The sequence below is a fragment of the Cotesia glomerata genome, unplaced genomic scaffold, assembly GCF_020080835.1.
Source record: "Cotesia glomerata isolate CgM1 unplaced genomic scaffold, MPM_Cglom_v2.3 scaffold_74, whole genome shotgun sequence".
NCBI classification, from domain to species: domain Eukaryota; kingdom Metazoa; phylum Arthropoda; class Insecta; order Hymenoptera; family Braconidae; genus Cotesia; species Cotesia glomerata.
Genome location: NW_025404391.1, coordinates 3,583 through 25,000, shown reverse-complemented (window position 1 = coordinate 25,000; position 21,418 = coordinate 3,583). Strand labels below are relative to the sequence as shown.

General features: G+C 27.9%; 3 protein-coding genes across 10 annotated transcripts; 1 reads left to right on the top strand and 2 right to left on the bottom strand.

Annotated features, from left to right (window-relative positions):
• Positions 1-34: 34 nt before the first annotated feature.
• On the bottom strand, positions 35-4,292 carry LOC123274787 (REST corepressor 3). 2 transcript variants are annotated; one of them, XM_044742509.1, is made up of 10 exons: positions 4,000-4,292; positions 3,677-3,745; positions 3,507-3,581; positions 3,201-3,415; positions 2,930-3,112; positions 2,401-2,511; positions 1,781-1,869; positions 1,489-1,663; positions 1,055-1,369; positions 35-949 (listed from the first exon to the last, which is right to left on the bottom strand). In XM_044742509.1, exons 1-10 carry the CDS (start codon positions 4,097-4,099, stop codon positions 860-862), a joined length of 1,422 nt encoding a protein of 473 aa, XP_044598444.1. In that variant the 5' UTR covers positions 4,100-4,292; the 3' UTR covers positions 35-859. The 2 variants fall into 2 exon arrangements, with proteins under 2 accessions (XP_044598444.1, XP_044598445.1); XM_044742510.1 differs by lacking the exon at positions 2,401-2,511 and having other exon boundaries at positions 4,000-4,291.
• A 1,111-nt stretch (positions 4,293-5,403) lies between these two features.
• On the top strand, positions 5,404-11,267 carry LOC123274789 (diphthine--ammonia ligase). 5 transcript variants are annotated; one of them, XR_006511579.1, is made up of 13 exons: positions 5,404-5,522; positions 6,207-6,420; positions 6,500-6,684; positions 6,768-6,841; positions 6,937-7,117; positions 7,599-7,690; positions 7,779-7,869; positions 7,944-8,286; positions 8,397-8,698; positions 8,772-9,099; positions 9,166-9,267; positions 9,347-9,705; positions 10,857-11,267. XR_006511579.1 is itself a non-coding variant. In XM_044742515.1 (12 exons), the coding sequence occupies exons 2-12, from the start codon at positions 6,306-6,308 to the stop codon at positions 9,649-9,651; spliced, it is 2,118 nt and encodes a 705-aa protein (XP_044598450.1). In that variant the 5' UTR covers positions 5,404-5,522; positions 6,207-6,305; the 3' UTR covers positions 9,652-9,949. The 5 variants fall into 5 exon arrangements, 3 of the variants coding, with proteins under 3 accessions (XP_044598450.1, XP_044598451.1, XP_044598452.1); XR_006511578.1 differs by lacking the exon at positions 10,857-11,267 and adding an exon at positions 9,798-9,949; XM_044742515.1 differs by lacking the exon at positions 10,857-11,267 and having other exon boundaries at positions 9,347-9,949.
• Positions 11,268-11,355: 88 nt separating this feature from the next.
• On the bottom strand, positions 11,356-21,202 carry LOC123274788. Of its 3 annotated transcripts, none has more exons than XM_044742511.1 (9): positions 20,456-21,202; positions 15,187-20,373; positions 14,878-15,105; positions 13,578-14,412; positions 13,325-13,503; positions 12,971-13,118; positions 12,693-12,899; positions 12,270-12,385; positions 11,356-11,898 (listed from the first exon to the last, which is right to left on the bottom strand). In XM_044742511.1, the coding sequence occupies exons 1-9, from the start codon at positions 20,955-20,957 to the stop codon at positions 11,789-11,791; spliced, it is 7,512 nt and encodes a 2,503-aa protein (XP_044598446.1). In that variant the 5' UTR covers positions 20,958-21,202; the 3' UTR covers positions 11,356-11,788. The 3 variants fall into 3 exon arrangements, with proteins under 3 accessions (XP_044598446.1, XP_044598447.1, XP_044598449.1); XM_044742512.1 differs by having other exon boundaries at positions 14,878-15,102; XM_044742514.1 differs by lacking the exon at positions 12,270-12,385 and having other exon boundaries at positions 20,456-21,201.
• Between the last annotated feature and the right edge of the window lie 216 nt (positions 21,203-21,418).

Here is a 21,418-nt window from a genome sequence, read left to right as displayed (position 1 = left end):
GGTTCTCATCTAATTTTAATAAGAACAATTCAAACGCTTTCAATCCACATTCACTGTTATGAATAATTTCACTTATAATTAATAGATTAGTCTGATTTATTCCGGCATACTAGAGATTATAGATTTCTATGTCAATTTATAATTACTTTCTTCAATTATATATTTATTGAAAATGTAGTAGTAAAAAAAAAATCTTCAAGTATTTCTTTAAGTGCTTTTTTTTTTAATTTTCAAACATTTTTTTAACAAATAAGCGAAAACGACTGTGTGTATGTGTGTTTATGTGAGAAATAATTGAATTGAATTAATCTTTAGATTTCAATAAATATTATTTATACGATTGCATGAAAATTTTTTCAGCTTGAAATATTTAATTATTAAGTTTTTAATTTCTCAATATAATTAAATATACTAATTGTCTTAAGCATAATATAAATTTTATACATTTACAACTAATTATAAAGCTAAGAACATGGTTAATAACTATAATGGAAATTTGAAATACCTAACTAAAAATTAATTCAATTTCTAATTTTTAAATTTTGTTATGAAATTCAACAAATCAAATTAAATAAACAGTGTCGAAAAAATAAAAGAAATAAACTTTTATATATTTTTTAAAATATTATTTTGAATTAAAAAAAAAGGAAAGAAATAGTATTATTATTATTATTGAATTGTAGCTTTGTAAGTAGAAAATAGAATATAATAAAACACTAAAAAATTAAACAAGAATCTTGATACTTTATAACATGAGTAGTAATCTATAATTTAAACGGTTTTGTTTTAGTAAATATCATCACTGATCGTGATGGACTTAATCACCTTTATATGTCCATGTAAATAATTAAGACATTTGTTATTTCGCAGCTTGATTAACATTAGTTGATGATTTAGATCTTTGTGAAGTTTCGGGAGATTCATTATTTTGTGTTTGTTCAACCTCAATCTAAAACAAAAATTTCCCCATGAATTGACACATTAAAAAAAAAAAAAAAAAAAAAAAAACACTAACAACCTTTGTAATCAAAATTTAATTTAATCGATAACTCACTTTTTCATCTTTTTCATCATCAATAAGAATCGGTCCATTTTCAGCTTCATATTCCTTCAAAACAGCATCAAGATTATAACGCCGGCGATAATTTACAAAAAATGATCGCAAATGAGCTTCAGTTTTCGTTCCAATAACATCTGCGATTGCTGAAAAATCTTTTCCATACTTGCGTACCCCTTGAACGGCCAAAAGTAACTCATCATTAGTCCACCGTGCATTAATACGATTGGTGACTTCAGGTGGACGTAAGTCGTCAATGCCATCAACAGTTTTACGTTTAAGTGCGCTGACTTGTTGTTTATTAGTCTGTATCTAAAATTAATTGCCATTTAATTATTTAGTATTATATTATTAGAGAAAATATATTAGAGTAAATAATTGGGAAAAAAAAATCATCATAATAAAAAAAATGTATCCACACGATAACATACTTGTCGTTTAAGGCTAATAATTTCAGTGTCGATAGCCTGCAAACTATTGTTTGCCTGATTAGGCTGGCCAGCCAAAACAGCTAGATCGTCATGGTTAACTACCAGTCCTCGCGGGGGTTTTCTTTTATTTGAACGACCCGGCATGGAACTCAGCGGCCTCGCGACGCCCGTACGCCTAAACCATTTATCAACACAGTAAATACTTTATCAAAAACTTCTACAGGTGTGTGTAAGTGTATAGGTGAATATATATTGATATATTTATTTTGATTTTGTATTTCAATTCACTGACCTCCAGTGCAGATAGCAGCTATGACACGCGTGTCCCTTGGGCGTTGCACGAACATTATGACAAGCAACACCGCAGTTGCTACAAGACCCCTACAACATATAATTCCCTTTAAAGTTAAACAGCAATTGTACGGTGTATAAGCCCCCTCGCTTGCCTATATATTAATAATTGTATTCATTTACTTATTTCATTACGTTATTACTGTAATTAAAACTCAAATTTCTTGAAGAACTCAACATTTATCTACGTTTAATTGAGGATTTTATTCGTGCTATTAAACTATTTAATATAATCAAAATTAATAACAATATCGTTGTGTGAAATTTTTTTCAACTACGTAGATTTTGGAAAAAAAGAAAAATAAATATATAGTGTTTTGATTAACTGAACTTTTCAACTGTGTTATATATTATCGGCGAAATGAATAAAAATACAAAGAGCGAGCGAGCGGGATAACAGAATAGCGAAATATAAAAAAATTATAAGCAATGTAATATATGTATGAATATATTTATAAATATATGTATATTTGTAAATATATACTTATAATTATCAAGACTATTATTAATGTAAAAATAACATATGAAATAATGTATGGGGTAAGGTCTAGGTTGAAGTACCTGAACCTGAGGAATGTTTTCCGAGTCGGAAGAGGCTTTGCCGTCGGCACCTTGGCTTCCTGGCACAGTTTGGTTTTTTCCACGGCGTATTCCGCGGTGGATCGTCCATTTCTGGAACGTTCCACATAAGATTCGTACATATATAACGATAATAACGACATTTATAATTGTAGAGAAAAAATATATTTTTTTAATATCAGTAAACGAAATATTATTTGTTGCTTTCCTAGATGATATTTACGGGCAAAAAAAATGAATGATTTTTTTTTTGTCACTTCATTCTTTCATTTCCGTGTGGATACATTTTTATAAAAGCAATTTCATCATTCGCCATGCGAATTAAGAAAGAAATAATAATAAATTTAAATGAAGAATTTTACCTGTTTAGGAATGAAATTTAAAATGATTATAGTATTAAAAGAGGAAACATAAATGAAATTTACATTAACACTTAAATCCAATACGAACATGCAACGACAGAGTTTATGTTATTAATATGTTATACTTGATTGTAAAAAAATATTCTTACTTTTTCTTCGGATTCACTATCTGTATTTGATCCTAATTCGCTTCCATTTTCACTGCCATTTTCGCCATCTTTTCCACTGCTTGTTAATTTTCGGGCTTGACGATCCATCAAAGATGTTCTGGATCTCGTTTTCTTCCAACTATAATAGTATTTGACAAGACTCGCTATTGATTTATCTGGAAGCTATTAAATAAAGAAAAGACAATAAAATTATATTTTAATAAATATTAATAGGTAATTATCAAGATAAATTTTTGTTTATTAATTTTACCATTTGGCGTATACGATGAAAACTTTTTCCATGAAATTGGAAGGCTTGTTCGAATAATACTTTGTCTTCAACAGTCCACTCATCAGGAAATGGAGTGAAATTAGATAGATCTAAAACTGCTCTCTCTAAGTTATGTTTATGCCAAAAAAGCATTCCCAATGCTTGTTCGCCATTGTATCCATATTTTTCTTTAGCCAATACAATGTATTCATCCACTGTAAAAATTTGCAAAAAAATTAAATTAATACATCTCATTGTAAGAAAAGAAAAACATTCACAGCCAAAATCACGTATTGAAAAACTTGCATTTTTGATCTGGAATATCCGTAGTTGGTGACCATACTAGAAGAGCTCTGTCAGGACACTTATCTAACCGTCGTTCTAAAATAAAAAAATTCACATATATAATAACCCTATACATCTATTTATTGTTAAATATTTTAACTTAATTAGAAATATCATTGATTAATACATACCATTTACTGGAATAAATTCTGGTACAATCACTTGAAAATCTCTTCCGACTCTAATTTTTTCTGCTGGAACTGAAATTTCAATTTTTAGATGAATTCATAACCTCAATTAATAATTATAGTTTTATTACATGAAATAAATAAATTAAAAAAAATTGATAGCATTCATTGCTCAAGTCGAAGCATAAGACTTGATTACCACTCAAATTTCTACTATTAAAAATGAATTATTAACTTATAATTTGATATTTTCCGAATGTTAAATTATGTAAAACAAATTTTGAAAGATATTTATGATAAATTATAAATATGTGAAATATGCTCACCTCCGTCTTCTTCACTAGAAGATTCAGACTGATTAGGGCTGGGACCTCTTGATCGCCTACCATTTCTTACATTTTCAGAATTTCTTTCCGCTAAAACCATTTTGTTCTCAATATTTCAATACTACCGAACACTTGAAATACACATAAATAACTTCTCAATTGTTCAAATTTTATTTTTAAGTATAAAAATGAATAATCCAGTGCAAAATCTACAGCGTACTTGCGTACGTGCGACTCGTTAAAAGACTATGCTTTAACTGTGAGATGGTGCGTCGTGTTACTTCATGTCGACTGTTTCAGACGCAAGCTATAGATTTTTTCGTGCGACCGTAGCGAAAGTTAAAATGGCGACCTATAATATTTTATTCTGATTGGCGGATACAAATTTTTGTTAGAAAATGGCTACGTTGGGGGAACTAATCATACCTGGATTAATACTAATTTATTAATTAGGGTTCTTATACAATTTTTTTAATTAATTATTATTTTTTTCTATAATTATCGTTTATTGAATCTTGAGCGTTATTATCAATAATTATACCGTTGTCTAAAAATTATAATCTCTAAAATAAATATAAAATAATAAAATTACATTTTTACAGTAATGCAATATTATAAATTTTTTACAAATTAATCATGATTATTGAAACAATAATTGCATATTGCATTGAGGATTTTGATTGATAGACAAAATTTTGATTAAATACAGTATTATGAAAATAATAATTGACGAGTCCTTCATAATTTTATCTTCTGTCATACGTATTTATGTTTTCTATTAAAAACAATTAATTTCATAAGAAAAATATATTTATTCAATCAGAAAAACATTGTTATAAATAAATGATCGTGATGATAGTGAAGAATAAATATTGCATTGATATGAAGCATTGAATAATAAATCAATATAATTTTCAGTAAAATATTATGAATATTTGAAACAAATAAAAATAATTTATCAAGCAGTCACTTGGTTGTTATATAGAATGATACGGTACTGTTCTTTAACATAATGCGACATCTTTGTTAGAAATTAATAATCAAAATTATTTTATTATTGAAAAAATTATGAAATATTATTAAAAGTACGATAATTATAACACGAAGTTGAGAAAAAATGAAGTTTTTTATTTTTTCCAATCATTGCTTATAATCAATTTTTACTATAATTGTACAATATTAAATTTTTTTATTTTCACAATTGCATGTTGACGTCACAAACTACGGTCGCGCGAAATGAACGGAATGAGTTTCTCAAACACAAAAATTTCTTCTTTGAAAACTGTCATTAAAGTGTTATTGTAATATAATATTAATAAAAGTACTAATATTTTGAAAATTTAATTGATAAACTGCTATTAAGTCGACGTGAAAAATTAAATTAAAATACAATATTGAGATAATTTTTAAATAACCTTACATTTAACAGTTTTGTAAAATTAACACGAGGTGGCAGATCAATTAGTGTATAGAAGTTTTACCCACGATTTTTCGTGTAAAAGGTATCTCAGACTAATTTTAATGTAAGTATAAGTATTTTTTAACGTTAATTAATTTATATACTAATTAACTATAAAATTCGTTATAAAACATTTTTTAGTTATTATTTTTAATTCAGAATTTTCAATTATTAGAAAAAAATTTTTTTACCTCTTACCATCTCTCTTGAATTTTTTCAATGCCCGATATTTTTTTTTTTTTGATCATTTGAGATAAGTACACACTCATTTTGAGTAAGATATTCGATAAGAACACATGATTTCCACAATGTATTCAAACAATTAATATTTTATCTGAAAATTAAGTATCAAAAAGCTATTCTTGTCTTGGTGTGTATTTTTATTTTTCTCATTTAAATATATATATATATATATATATATATATATATATATATATATATATATATATATATATTTTTTTTTTTTTTTTAATGAAAAACAGAGTATGAGCGTTGTCCATTCGTGGTCGTAATTTAAGCTCTATATAATGCTGTTGTATTTTTATTATTTTATAGAGATGCCTTCATAAACTTACTGAGTGAGAATATTTTGTCATAGTCTTAATTTCTTTAAAGCTGCATGTTTTAAGTATACGTTTAGTTTTTGTAAGAAACAATTAGTACCAATTAGATCATTGTTATTTGTTTATTCCCATTTTAATTATTTATAATTAAAACAGTATTAATTTTTTATCTTTTTTCTTAACAGATGTTTGCGTGAAAATAGTCAAGCTTGACCTGGGTTTGCCCTGTCACAGATTTATTTATTTATTTTTTTTTTCTACTGAAAACAATTGAATTTACCACGATGAGGGTTGTGGCTTTAATAAGTGGTGGAAAAGACTCTATTTTCAGTATAATGCAATGCATTGCTGCTGGTCATGAAGTTGTGGCTTTAGCAAATTTATATCCCGTTGGGAAAGGTATTAATTAATTAATTTATTTTATTTTATTTTACTGATCAGAAATTAATAATAATTTTTTGAACGTTTTAATTTTCAGATGAGCTGGACTCATTTATGTATCAAACAGTAGGGCATCAGGGTATAGAATATATTGGAAAAGCCATCGGGTTACGTCTATATCGAGAACCTACTTTTGGCAAATCTTGTATGACAGAAAAATACTATTCTCCTACTAAAGACGACGAAGTGGAGGACCTTTACCGATTACTCACAAAAGTCATGGTATTTTTTTTTTTAATTATCACAAGTTTTAAATTGTTAATATTTATAAAATAATTAAAAATGAACATATTTTATTGCTCTAGGAAAAAGAAAATATTGATGCTGTTGCTTCAGGTGCTATTCTTAGTGACTATCAAAGAATTCGAGTAGAGAATGTGTAATAACCTTATCAATTGTTTTAATTTTTATCATTTTTATTGCAATGAAAGAAAAAAATGTATTAAATAATTACAAAAAAAATTATCATTTCAGATGTAGTAGGTTAGGGCTTATATCACTTGCATATTTGTGGCGTCGAAATCAAAATGAATTACTGAAAGAAATGATTGAATGTTCATTAAATGCTGTATTGATAAAAGTAGCATGCCAAGGTCTTGAGCCTAAACACCTGGGTAAATCAATATCAGAAATGCAACATAATTTAACTATACTGGTAAGTAATTAGAATTTTAATTGAACAATTTTTAAAAATAATCTAAATAATTTAGAAAAATTATTTTTTTACATATTTTTCATTAACTTGAATCTTTAAATTAAATGCGTATTAAATTTAAATTGGATTTGTTCCAATATTCGAGTCCAACATTTCTTTGCTCGTACCGTCCCAAGTTTCCTCATACAGTTATTTTCGGAGCTGCGTTATCAAAAGCTATTTTTCATTTATGAACAATAAATAATAAACGATTGCTTAATAATAATCAACATACTTTTTATTAGCTTCGGGCTTTATTGTTTAATATTTAAGTACATTAAAATTTACTTTCTTTTTTGATTGGTAAAATTTTTTAATATCATTTCTCAAAAAAAGATTTGATGAATTAAAAAATTAATTTCATAAAGTAATAATTGAACGGATTCTTTCGCGACACTCATTTGTGACAGGGGTTATCACGAATGATTCTTTTTATCTACAGAATGACATGTACGGGGTGAACGTGTGCGGAGAAGGAGGAGAATATGAAACATTTACATTAGACTGCCCGCTCTTCAGTAAAAGCATTGTAATGTAAGCAAATATTTACAATAATTATAATTCTCAATCTTTATTGATTGAAATAAATAAATAAATAATTTTTTTTTTTTTATTTATATAGAGACGAGTACGAGAGTGTTGTTCAATCAAATGAAAAAATAGCTCCCGTTGGATATTTAAATTTCAAGAAAATTAAATTACAAGACAAAGAAGTAAGATTTCCTTTTATTGCTTTATGTTATTCATGTAGTGGTAATTTGTAAATAATATATTGAAAATTACTTAGGGTGACTTAGATAATCTAACACTTCAAGAGAGACTTAAAAACATTCCGATTAAAACCCCTTATGACTACATTGCCGAAATTGTCGGACCAGAATTACAAGATGGTTGTAATCTCTCAGATAGTGATCATGAAGATAAAGAATGCGACAATAAAAGCATAAAATCATCAAATTCTGGGCCGTTAAATCCACCAAGTCCAACTGAGATAAAATATGATAATGATGATTATCCTGATATTCCGATTTCTAACAGAAATCAGAATGGATGGTATTGGTTTGGCGGAATTACCAGTAAAAATGATGATTCTCAGCAAGCAATGGAGGAGGCTTTAGATAAATTAAGCAGTAGGTAAACTTAATTGTTTATTTATTTATGTTCATTCTATAATAAATGAACAATATACAAAATTAATATGATAAATACTACTATTTTAATATTATTTTAATTTTTTTAGACCTAGTAATGAAAGAGGAAATAGAAATGACAAATATTGTCGCAGTAACACTTTATGTTCGGGATATGTCAAAATATCCGTTAATAAACCAAGTTTATGCCTCAAGATTAGGCCAAGTTAATCCACCAGCTCGTGTTTGTATTGAGTGTCCTTTGAATGTTCACGTAGTTCTCGATGCATTGGCCTATAAAGAAGTTGAAAAAAGTAGTGAAGAAACAGTACCGAAGAGACACACTATGCATGTACAAAGTATCAGTCACTGGTCTCCTGCAAATATTGGACCTTACTCGCAAGCTATACGAGTATGAGATAACTGAGTTATTCTATTTTTCAATTATGGCAGTGCAAATATATTTATTTTTTATGTATTTTTAGGTAGGACATATAATCGCAGTAGCGGGACAGATTCCGCTGGTACCTGGTAATTTATCGATACCTGATTTAAATATCAAACGTCAATGTCGTCTTTCCCTGAGACACATTAATAGAATAGTCAATGCAATGGATTCGTCAACTCAATTAAGAGATATCGTTCAAGGTATCTGTTTTTTAACTCACCCAAGTTATATAGCTGAAGCACGAAAAGAATGGGAAAAACGTACAAATAATGCTATTGTTGATTATATTGTTGTACCTAATCTTCCTCGTAACGCTCATGTTGAATGGTGCGTCTGGGCTCATAGACATAACAATAGATTTGAATGTAAGTTTATTTATACTACTTGTAATCTTGATATTTTATTTAAAAATTTATAATTAAACTTTGTAGATGAAGAAACTGGTAGATGTGTTGGTAATTTTAAAGTTGCAATACGACGAAGATGGAATTACGAGAACGACGTTTCGGCAATAGTTTGTTATTTATCGACGAGTGAGTAAGCTTTTAAAGAAATATACTTTAAATTATTTAATAATATTTGTTGATTTATAAAATTTATAAATTTATCCAGGGTCGTCCAATTCTACTGGAAACTTGGCAACGGAAACTTCTCTCAATTCGCCTGAATTAACTGACGCCGAATTAAATGAAGCTTTTGAATATTTATTAGCGAAGCTGACGAAAGAATCGCGGAATGAAAATCCAACGTGTAGTTTAAGAATTTTTTATAAAATTGGTAGCTCACCTGCACCTTCTACAATACAGAGGGTTCTTAGTAATTTTTCAAGTAGAAATCTAGTCACGACTATGATACCAACTATTCACTTACATAATTTTAGTACTTTTTTGTCTGTTTGTGGTATTAGACACGAATAAGACAAATGTGCTACTACCTCATTCGTTGGTTCACTATTGCAAATAATTAAAAAGGTAAATTAAGTGGTAATAAAATCAACTGCATGAATATTAAATAATTGTATATGAAACGATGTAAAATTTTTTAATTTATCGTATACTTTCAGCAAACAAATCAATTTTCATGTCAATTATGTTTTTTTATTCGTTTTTTAAATCATTTTAAAATTTAATAAAACTTGAAAAAATGACCGACACAAACTATTTATCTGTGTAAATTAAAATTTTAACTAGTAAAAAACATCTTGAACATTGAATATATGGAGTTTTTTTTTATTATATCTATTAATAAATACCTAAACTAAAAAAATAAATAAAATGAAATCAACAAATCGAAAGTTTGATCAACGTGTAATTATTAACTCCGTGTAATTAAAATGCTGTTAATTTATATAAATAAGGTAAAAGCCCCAATAGATGATCACGTACCAGTATATGATCACTCCATGTATCTGTATATCTATATTCACAAATATATGGAGTGATCATATACTGGTACATGATCATCTATTGGGGCTTTTACCTTATATAAAAACTTGAATTGAAAGTTCAAATGATTGTAAAAATAAATCACTTTCAAAATAATTATTACATATAAATAATAATTCGAATAAGTTATTAAATATAGAATTCTACACTCCAAATTTTTTTATTCAAAATTGTATGTAATGAAAATTTTTCCAATTATTATTTTAGTTTTCTTATTTCTCCAATGCTTGTAAACATTTAATGATTAAAAGTAGTATTGAATGTGAGTTAGTTATTTCTCCGCCTCATAACTAGTCACAAAAGAATTAATGATATTGAAAAACTGTTATTTCCTATTATAAATAATACTATAAATGTTGCATTATAAATTTGACGTGTATATTTGAGTGTATATTATTAATCACTGTTTTTTTCTTACTAAAGATGGTATTCTATTTTATGTTACTTTTTTTTTCTTTTTGATAAAATATGACATCATGGAATGTTTTATATAAGTGTGTAAGTAAATTTTGTCAATAAAGTGATAAAATTTTTTATAGAATTTTTGAATGAACTTTAAATGTTAAAAGTGATGTCCAATTTTGGGAATTACAATGTTGAACGTTATAATATCATTTGATCGTAACTGTACATTTTTTTAAACGTTTGTGATACAATAAATGAATTTTCGTTTTTAGCATCCATGCCGCAAGTGTATTCAGCCATAATATGAATAATTCTGCTTTAATTGGCAATTTTTTACATCGAAAAGAAAAAAAAAATATCGAAAAATTACTGTATTGATACAAATGTTTATAAATGCATACATTATTATTTGTCAATTTATTGTACTGGAATTTAATTGACTGAATAATGAATTTACAAATAAAACGTCAAGAAACGAAATTCTTCATAAAAGTTGATAATAAGTTGCTGAAATATTTAAAAAATTAAGTGAAATCGATATAGAACTCTAATGGAGCAAGTTTGGTAAAAATATTAATTTTGATTATCAATCTAAGTAAACTCAGAATAATTCCGATGTAAAGTTACTAAAATAAAAAAAAAAGACTATAAATATAATAAATAAAAACAAGAGTTTTGAGAAATTCATCTGCTTCTTTTTTACCTTCAATATAACGTTTTTCGAGTAATAAAAAATATTATTATAATATATGCACTTTTTTTTTATTTTTCCATTAAATCATCTTATGTATTACAAAAACAAATATTTAAAAAAAATAATCGCTATTGTAATATTCGTAAGGTATTCGCTGTATACATAATAAAGATATATTTACCTATGTGTTTTTTCCACTCATAAGAATAAACAAATATTAATAATACTAGATTGTACATCGAAATTGTCAATATTACAATAAACAAAATAAAACAAATTTTTTTATCAGTGTGTCATCTTATATAAAATAATTATACAAATAGCATTACAATAGTTTTTTCATTTTCAAGTGATAATTTTATTTTAATTTATATTTAAAAGCATGATTAAGTGTAGAAAAAAAGGTCAAAACGAAAAAAAAAATTTTTTTTCCATAATAAGTAACCAATTAAAACAGTCTTTAACTCCCAAATAGATGTTGGATTCATTATTGTTGAAAATGTTTTTCATTTATGCTCTAATGGCTTTGGATACTGAAGATTTAATTATTCGTTGGCGATTTTGCATACAAACATCACATTGATAATTTTTTCTATCGATTATCTTGTTCTCCACACACTCTGAAAAATATAAAATTAATGTTAATGATACAAAATGAATACCCTCATAATTGTTATAGTATCTTTTAAATAATTATAAAAAAAAAAAAAAAAAACAAAACACAATATTCTCAATTGAAATTCGTGATCGAATATCTAAAAATATTCAATATTGAAACCTGAATAGGATATGAAAGCGAATATTTATAGAATGCTGAAATATCTGAAATTTTTTGATAAATTATCAGATATAAACATCTAAGTAATAATTAAAATTTTAAACATTAAAATTAAATGATTAGTAACAAGAAAAAATCGTGCATTAAATAAGTTAAATTAAAATCGAAAAATTTTTTATGAAGAAAGAATGACGATGACGATGATATCAATACCTAAATGCAGATATTTGTCGCATGCACTGCAGTGCACAAGATTTTCTTCCACGTCGAGTCTTGACACAGTATGACAGCGACTGCAATGTGGGCAATAACGACCTTTCCTCCATAGCCTTATTAACGATATAAATGACAAAGAAGTTAGTGATTTAAAGCATTGTGTTGTTTAATTAATATTAATCTTTTAGGATAAAAATATTTTGCAGCAACAGATTTTTGTTAATCATATTAATGCTTGAAAAGTTTTGTTAAAATGGTTATTTATTAGTTTCAACATCCACTTTATTAATCCATTATTAAATAATACCAAAAAAAAATTCTTTCAAAGGTTTAATGCCGTTTTAATGACAAATTAATGAAGATGATTTTATTTTATTAAAAAAAAAAAAATAAAATTATTATCATATATTAATTTCTTACTTGGAGCAAGGTACACAGAGTGTAGACACGTAAACTCTAGTATTTTTATCGCCTTTTTTGTACTCATGTTGCCATTGTGCTACACTATTTCGGTCAGCATTCATGCCACCAGCTTCCCTTGAACCACAACTCGCACAAATTGCACATTCCTGACAGTGCCATCGACCTTGTGGTACTCTTCTCAAACCAACACAATAAATGTGGTATCTGAAATAAGTAAAAAGATATTAGTCAACATCAAATGAATAAAGAAGAAATTATTATATGATTATTCTTACCCTCTATCACACATATCGCAGAAGAGCATTTTATCTTCATCTGCTGGATCATGACATTGTGCACATGTTTTACAATCTGTACACTGCCAAGCATAGGCATGAATATGAGGAACCATATCTAGAGTCAAGTCTAAGCACGATGGATGTACTGGAAAAAGTAACAATAAAAATATGATTCCAAACTTAAAATCTCATTTCCTAGTTTTTTTTTCTTTGATTTTTTTTTGAAAAAAAAAAAATTTGTTTAACTAATTTTTAATAAGCAAATGTTAATGGTAAATAATAAAAAAAAAAAAAGTTAACTTTTAAGGAAAGTCAAAAGTTAATATACGATGAAATAAAATTATAATTTACCATGTCCATGGCAAGTACCACATTGGATTAAAACTTCCGTTTTATTATTCTTATTTAAATGCTTGAGACACATTTTGCATTTGAATGATTTATCTTTTTGGTTCGATAACTCAATGTCTACATCATCCATTGTTGATTGTGATTCTTCGGTGTCTTGGGTACCTTCACTAGATGAGCAGCTGTAAATTTACAATTATTTAGTTGTATAAAATGAAAGACAATAAAAAAATGTATTTTTCGAATTGAACCTTACCTGGAATCATCAGAAGATGAATCACTGTCACTATCACTTTGAGAACCTTCAGATTGACTATCGAATTTTCGTTCGTTAGGCCTCATTGGTCCATAAAGAACAGTATTTAGAGGATAATATCTTAATTCTGCCGGCGTATACTCTCGATAATAATCAGTATACTGTCCAGGAATAAGGGATACTGGATAATGACTAATTTTATTTTCATCATTGATTTTAGGTTGTTTTGTCGGTACATGAATAGTAAATGTTTGAAGATCTAAACTACATCTTCGCGACTCATTACGTGCTTTGTTAAAGTTAACATTCCACGATAAAGCTGACTGAACAGCCATTTCAGCAAGATCAATACGATTTTTTTCAGCATTAGCTGCTGCTGTGAGTTCTTTTTGTTTTTTCGAGTGTTCTTTTATTTGTTTTTCACGCATATGCTTACGATACTCTTCATATTGATCAGGAAAATCACTACACATAATGTCAAGTACTTCTGAGCTACAAATTGCAGTTAATCCCATGTCACACATAGCTTCATTAACAAGTAAATTTTCTCTTAAATAATTTCTTTCTTCCATATCAACCATGCGTCTTTTTAAATCTGGATATTTTCTTTTAAATGATTTAACACCAAGATACTGTGATATTTGTTCTTGTATCATAAATGTTTCACCTTTACGATCCAATGGCCATTCATATTCAGCTATTTTTTCAACTGTAAATGGCCCTTCGTCTGGATCAAAATTTATTTCCATTCTTCGATTTTTCACTTTTACTTTTTCTGATTCTGTTGTAGCGGTACTTATAACACTTCCTTGAGATTCTTCATTAATTGTTGTTTCTGTTAAAAATTATCAAATAATGTATATTATTATTATGATTATTTGAAATTATAATTAGACACATTTAGAAATAAATTCATATAAATATACTTCAATAACAATATTCCGTTATTATTCAAAGTGACTATGAATAAATATTACTAAAATTTATAAATGCAAAGCTTATTATGCTTAATGACAAAAAGACTGTAAACACGACAAGATAAGTATATTTGTACGGCAATCTAAGAACGTTGGTATAAGTGACTATTTTTAGATGACTTGGTTATAAGACTGCGGATAGAAATATATATTTTAATTCAGTTTAAATTACAATTTGAACTCATAAATCTATAATCAACTAAAAATAATAATAATAATAATTACTGTTTAAGTAAAAAACTTTTCCCGAAATATTAAAAAAAAATTAATTAATTAATTATCACTTAATTATATACAAAAAAAAATAATCGATATAATTTTACCTTGATTGGGAATATTCCTGGCAGGTGTTTGAGATCTAGAAACAGATTCAGCACTCATTCGCGTTTCTTCATCCAAAACTTGAACCATGGATATTCCATCATTACGATTGTTATCGATTTGTTTTTTCGACAATGGCGTTAACCAATTTTGATGATCTGGAATACCAGAAGATTCTTTCGGTTCTTTAATGTTTGAGTCGTTAGCTTTCTTCAGATGATCTGAAACTACTACACGAGCTTGGTTTAATATTGAACATTGTGTACCATCATCTCCTAATTAAGAGAATATAAAAGAATTTAATAACATACCTTTTAATGGTTGACGAAGTGCTTTATAAAGCTCCGAAGAATCATTTTGTATTTCAGATGATGTCGATTCTTCATCCAAAGTTATTAATGCTGTTGTAGAATTTTCAATCGCCGATAAGTTTTGCTCAAGTCGCATTTTTTTACTGATACCAATATCCGATCGGTCAAACTTTCTTTTTCCACGACCGCGTCCACGTCCTCGTTTGGGTGGTGCATAACTCTTTTGACTTCGACATGTTCTTTTTGGTCTTTCATTTTCTTTAGGTTCTGCAGTACCAACAATATAAGAAGTTTCGTCTATTGCAAGAGGATCTTGATTTATCTCAACAGTTTCTGGGCGTTGGAATGGTAAAGCATTTCGTCTAGGTCTCCCTCGTTTTTTTGGTATTTTAACGTCTGGTACTCTTATTGGTGCTACTTCGTCAATTATCATAATATCTTGGCTTGAATTTGAATTTTCATTAACAATTATTAATTCTGGATCTTGTTCAATTATTTCACAATCATCAGACATATTATTAGACGATTGAGTTAACATATTTTTTAATTTTTCTCCAATAATATCTGACGAAGGTTTTGCCAATTTTACTTGAGTTATACTGATTTCTTGATTAATAACATTCATCTGCTCGCGACTTATCAAGCTTGCACTTGACTCATTATAATCTGCCTGACTTTGTTGTTGCTGATCTTTTGGGACAATAGGCTGAATTGTAACTTCAGGAAGAATTTGTGACAGCTTAGCTTCTAATTTAGTTTTTTTCGACTCATAGGAGTTTGGAGTGCCGTCTTTACGTTTTAATGGATGTTCTGATAACTCTTCTTGTTTTCTATTATAAGTTATAGGTTCAATGGTTACCTCTGATCTATTGGTAAGTTGTTCTCGTTTCTGAATAAATGTACATTGAACGTCTGATGAATCTTTGTTGTATAACACTTCTGTATCATTAGTTACAATCATTGGATGGCCACTTTTTGGTACTTTTATTTTCATTGATTCTATTCTCGTTGAATCACCAGATTTTTGAGTTTTATTATGTTCATCATGTATTTCCACTAATTGTTGACTTTCATTTTGTTTTTCAGAGTGAACTATTTTTGCTTCCCCATCTTTTGACACTTTGATTTTTACTGCTAGAGATGATTCGGATTTTTTTGAAATATTAGTTGAATCAATGTCTTTGGAAGTTGAAGGTTCAAATAAACCACATGTTTGACTTGACTCAAATCCTTGATTACTTTGATCATTACATACCTCTGAATAAATGATAGAGGCGTCTCCAGTCTTTGACATTTTTATTATTTTTGTTCCTAAAGGTGATTCTGTCCGTCGAGGAACTTCTGGAATTTCTAATTTGTCTTTACAATCGCTTGTCGAGTCAACTGTTATGATAGAAGCGCCACCTACCTTTGATAATTTCATTTTCACAGGTATTGGCGAGTCAATTCGTTTTTGATTATCTTGAGTGTCTCTCTTTTCTTTTATTTTTGTGTTGATTCCTTCTTCATAATCACACGGTGAAATTGATGGATCACTAGTTTTCAGACGTTTTATTTTAACTCCTAGTGGAGATTCCGTTCTTTTAGATTCATGTGAAAAATCTATTTTTTCTTTATTTTTCATTTCCTTTAATTCATCGTCTTGGGTATCGGATTGAATTATTGAAGCGTCTCCACTTTTCGATAATTTTATTTTCATTGCAATTGGAGACTCCGTCCGTTTTGGAGAATCTGCAATTGATTCTATTTTATGTTTTGATGTTTCTTTTGTTTCTGGTTGCACATTTGAAAATTTTCTTTTGATTCCAAGAGGGGAAAGTGATGAAGAACTTTCAGTATGCCACTGCATTGATGTTTCCTTTGCAAGTTCATTGGGAATTATCGATGGATGTCCACTTTTTGATAACTTTAATTTTATTTTTTCTAGCTTATGTCCAGGACTATCTTCAAGATTTGGAGAATCAGTTGTAGAACGTATTTTAGGGCTTTTTGGAGATTTGGGTTCTCCACAACTTGCAATAGCTGATTTAGCTATTTTTAAAATAATCCTCGACGGTGAGCTAATATTTTCAACTTCATGTCTATCAGAATCTTTTCGCACATTATCGATTATTTTATTATCGTCTTTTATTTTATCCGTCTCAACTTTTGATGATTCTAGCAATTGTTCGTAATTTGGCATTTTTGCATCTTTTTGAATCAATAAACTTGATCTTGGGGTTATTGGACCATCATATGCTGTGGCAGAATCTACAACTGGGATTTCTATTTTTGGTGGTTCTTTCAACCGTTCTTCTAAAATTGATGTTTTTGGAATAACTGTTGTTTTTCTAGTTAATAAACATTGCGATGGGTTTACCTCAATATTTATGTCAACAACTGATGCATTAACTTCTTCATTTAATGATTGGATTTGAGTTATCAAAATATGACTTTTTTCATTCACTTGAAGATTACTATCTTGATTAATTGTTACTAGTGATTCTTCATTTAATTGTTTTCGTTCACTCTCTAATTTAGCTGCTTCAGTTATTATTTCAGCTTCAGATATTGCTATTGATTCACTAGTTGGAGTTTCAAATTCTGATTCAGATTCTGGTAAGTCTTGACTAATCTTTTGATCCTGTATGTATGTACTTGAAAATTCTTCTTCGGGAGTCAATTCATTTGCTGTATCATCCAGAGTTTTTGACAGTAAACTGGTTTCTAATTCATTTTGTTCTTCAGATTCCCGAAGAAATTTCACTGCGGATTCTAGTTCAGATATTTCTGGATTAGTTTGTAAGACTTCAGTGATGGAATTTACATCTTCCAATTGATCTTTTACTTCATCTGTTTCTAATTTTTCATTTGGACTGAAATTGAGGCTCTCTTTTATTTCTGACGTTGTATTATTAATGTTTATTATTTGTTCTTCTTCAATACATTTTGTTTCTTTTTCGTATATTTTATGCTCCGAATTTCCAGGTATTTTTATATTTTCAGAATCTTTAGTTTGTCTATCGTTTTCACTTTCTAAATTACAGTCAAGCTCTGAAGATTCAGTTTCAGTTTCCAAAATGTCACTAAGCAAATTGTTTATTTGGTTAATGGGTTCAGTTTCTGGTTTTGAGACAAGTAATAAATCGACAATTGAGTTTTGTTCCAATTCACATGAAATTTTTTCTGTAGATTCTTCAATAACTTCACTATGTACAATAACTTCATCACTATTTACTGATTCCTCCAAGTTTACTGTGAGATCAATATCTAATACTCCAACTAATGGATTTTCTAAGTTTTCAGACTTTAGAGAATCCAATAAATTTTTCTCGTTTAAGTCTTTAGATTTTGATGTAATACTTTTAAAATCAATTACTTCAGATTCTGTTTCCGAAAGGTTTTCTACATTTTCAACAACAAGCGTCTCAGTGTCAGCTTCTTGAGTATCTAGATTTAATTTTAAATCAGTAATTGGTTCTTTTATTTTTTCCGAATGTATTCCCGGATCATCTTGTATGATTTGATAAACCTCACTATTATCAGCTGCGACTACTTCCAAATTAACTTCATTTGGTTGTTCTGTTGGTTTGGATGTCACTTCTAATGTTGATAATTCATTATTTTCATCGGTAAAACTCTGAGCAGATGGTTCTAATATATTGGCATCTAATTCTTCAGAATTTTCGTTTGATTTTGATAAAAGTATATCTTTTTCTGTATTAGTAATTAAAGAATTGGGTTTTTGTACATGATTAATATCCGATTTTTCACTTTTTTCAAGTAATAGTTGGTGATTGTCATGATCTAAATATATATTTGTATTTTTATCATTTTCAATTGATTTTACATCTTCACAAGACACGTCTGATTTAATATTTGCAGAAGAATCTTTGATATAATTATCTTTTAAATCAGTTTTGTTTTGTTCCGTTTCATTAAAAATATTATCAATAGATTCAAGAGTATTTTCTTCAATTACATCTTTTGTTGTTTCTTCTTCGTTTTCAAATGAACAGCTTGGTAATAATATTGATTTGTTACATTCGATGATTGTTTCACTTTCCTCAATAATTTTATCTTTTACATCGAATGCTTCAATATTCATAATTTCCATAGTTTCACACTTATTTTCCAGTTTTTCAGCTACTTCATTTGTTTCTTTGGACTTATTTTCATTACTCAAAATATTTTCTTCATTTTTTTCAACGATTGACATTTGAATATTATTAGCGACCGATGTTTGATCTTCAGACGAAAGTTTTTCACATAAATCTTTTAAATTTAAATTTTCAGTAACACTACTTGAATACTCTGAAGTTGTAACAGGAGTTGACTGATCGATTATCTCCTTGACATTGGTCGTTGAACTTGCTTCATTTGTTATTTCGTAAGCAGTACTTACATTATTTGCAACATCTTCATCCATTACAGATGAAGTAATTAAGGATTCTAAATTTTGTGTAATGTTGCTTGATGTTTCTTCTAAATGAGGAGTTAAAATATTTTGATTATTATCATCGATTTTATCGTCGACTAAAGTAGAATTTTCTTTAACATTTGAATCGATTCCAGAAAATTCAACATTATTAACACTCAAATCAGCTTGGCAAAGTTGTTTTTCATTATCTGGCTTGATTTTTGTTTCTTTGGAAACAAAAAGATCACTCTCATCTTTTTTTAAACTCTGTTCCTTGTCCTGTGAATATGATTGTGCAACATTTACTGAAGATGTAGATTCAGTAAAAACATTTATTGGTACTTGTACTGGTGATTCGTCTTCTGGACAAGTTGCTTTACTTACGATTTGTTTCGCTTGATCTAATATCAACTTACACGAGTTCGTATCATTATTTGCTTGATCAATTAATTTATTATCATTATCAGATACTACGGCTATAGATTCTAACGATGATTTTTCTACAATTTCATTATTTTCAATATTTATATCTACAATTGATGGAACATCGACAGGAATGTCGATAGATTCAATACCTTCAAGATTACCTTCATGATCTGTTTTACTATTTTGTTTATCCACAAGCGGTTTACAAGAAAATACAACTTTTGGTTCTTCATCAACTCGTACTTCATCTAATTCTGTTTCTTGGGAATCTTCTGACGTATAGGCATCTCCGATTAATTGAAGGCTTTTATTAATACTTAATACGTCTGTAACATTTGAACTTTTATAATTTTCTCCAGTTTCTGAAACGAAAAAAAAAATTATTTTAATATCAAAATTTGTATTTTTAATATACTTATACAAAAATAATATTTATAAGTTTACCTTTTATATCAAAATTCGTTGATGTATCTTGATGTTGAATAAATTCATTTGTATTTTTATTAATAATTAATGTATTTGATGCAGTATCAACATCACTAGAATCTAATTGAAAATCAGTACTATCATTATTTTTCACAGAACTTTCAGATTGTTTATCTCCTGAATTAGTCAATAAATTTATTGATGGAGTAGCTTCAACTGTATTTACATTCAAATTTGTATTTATAGTATTTTTATCAACAATATCAGTTTTGGAATCGATGATCTTAGACAAAGCTGCTATTTCACTTTCTAAAGTTGAATCAACGGGTTCTGATTGAACTCCAATTATATCATTGATATCCATAATGCTTAGTGCTTCTGTATCATAAGTTTCTGAATCACTATCAACACTGTATGGTGCATAACGTTCTGGAGATTCATCTTTATTAGCTTGATCACTGTTTAAACAACTGTTTTCCTCTTTAGAGCCAAATAGGCCCATCTTAGAAGATTCAGACATTGTTTTTATTTAGCTAAAAACGTCAATTATTTACTACCAACGAATTTATGATATATTAGTGAAAATTTAGATAATAGTAACATTCTCACACCACACACTTAGCACAAAAAAATTTGTTTTTCACTTGTTTATTTTGATTTATTATTGTTACTGGAAATTTCCACATTTATAGTATGGTTATTTCACAGTATTTATTATTAATTTTGTATTTAGCCATATACATTTTAATAATTATTACTTTACTCACATATATTTATAAAACATAACCAAAAGTTTTTTTTTTCTGTACAAATACATTAAGTATTACTATTAATTTAACAAACTAATTATTTGTTCGATAATTAAAAATAAAAAACTACTTGTAAATAACACACGACTTATTGAGAGCTTACGCCTCCAACAATTTAAAAAATATTTAATGAATACATTATCACAATACAACTTTTCACCGACGCCAATCC

Excerpts from the sequence above, each read along its gene's own strand:
- LOC123274787 (XM_044742509.1), bottom strand. The coding sequence starts at position 4,099 with ATGGTTTTAGCGGAAAGAAATTCTGAAAATGTAAGAAATGGTAGGCGA. Across the intron at positions 3,416-3,506 it reads GGATATTCCAGATCAAAAAT|TGGATGAATACATTGTATTG; the intron begins GCAAGTTTTTCA and ends AAATTTTTACAG. Across the intron at positions 2,512-2,929 it reads ATAGTGAATCCGAAGAAAAA|AAATGGACGATCCACCGCGG; the intron begins GTAAGAATATTT and ends GGAACGTTCCAG.
- LOC123274789 (XM_044742515.1), top strand. The coding sequence starts at position 6,306 with ATGAGGGTTGTGGCTTTAATAAGTGGTGGAAAAGACTCTATTTTCAGT. Across the intron at positions 6,842-6,936 it reads AGAATTCGAGTAGAGAATGT|ATGTAGTAGGTTAGGGCTTA; the intron begins GTAATAACCTTA and ends TTATCATTTCAG. Across the intron at positions 9,268-9,346 it reads AGTTTGTTATTTATCGACGA|GGTCGTCCAATTCTACTGGA; the intron begins GTGAGTAAGCTT and ends AAATTTATCCAG.
- LOC123274788 (XM_044742511.1), bottom strand. The coding sequence starts at position 20,957 with ATGTCTGAATCTTCTAAGATGGGCCTATTTGGCTCTAAAGAGGAAAAC. Across the intron at positions 15,106-15,186 it reads ACTTCGTCAACCATTAAAAG|TAGTTTCAGATCATCTGAAG; the intron begins GTATGTTATTAA and ends AAGCTCGTGTAG. Across the intron at positions 12,900-12,970 it reads TGCGATATGTGTGATAGAGG|ATACCACATTTATTGTGTTG; the intron begins GTAAGAATAATC and ends TACTTATTTCAG.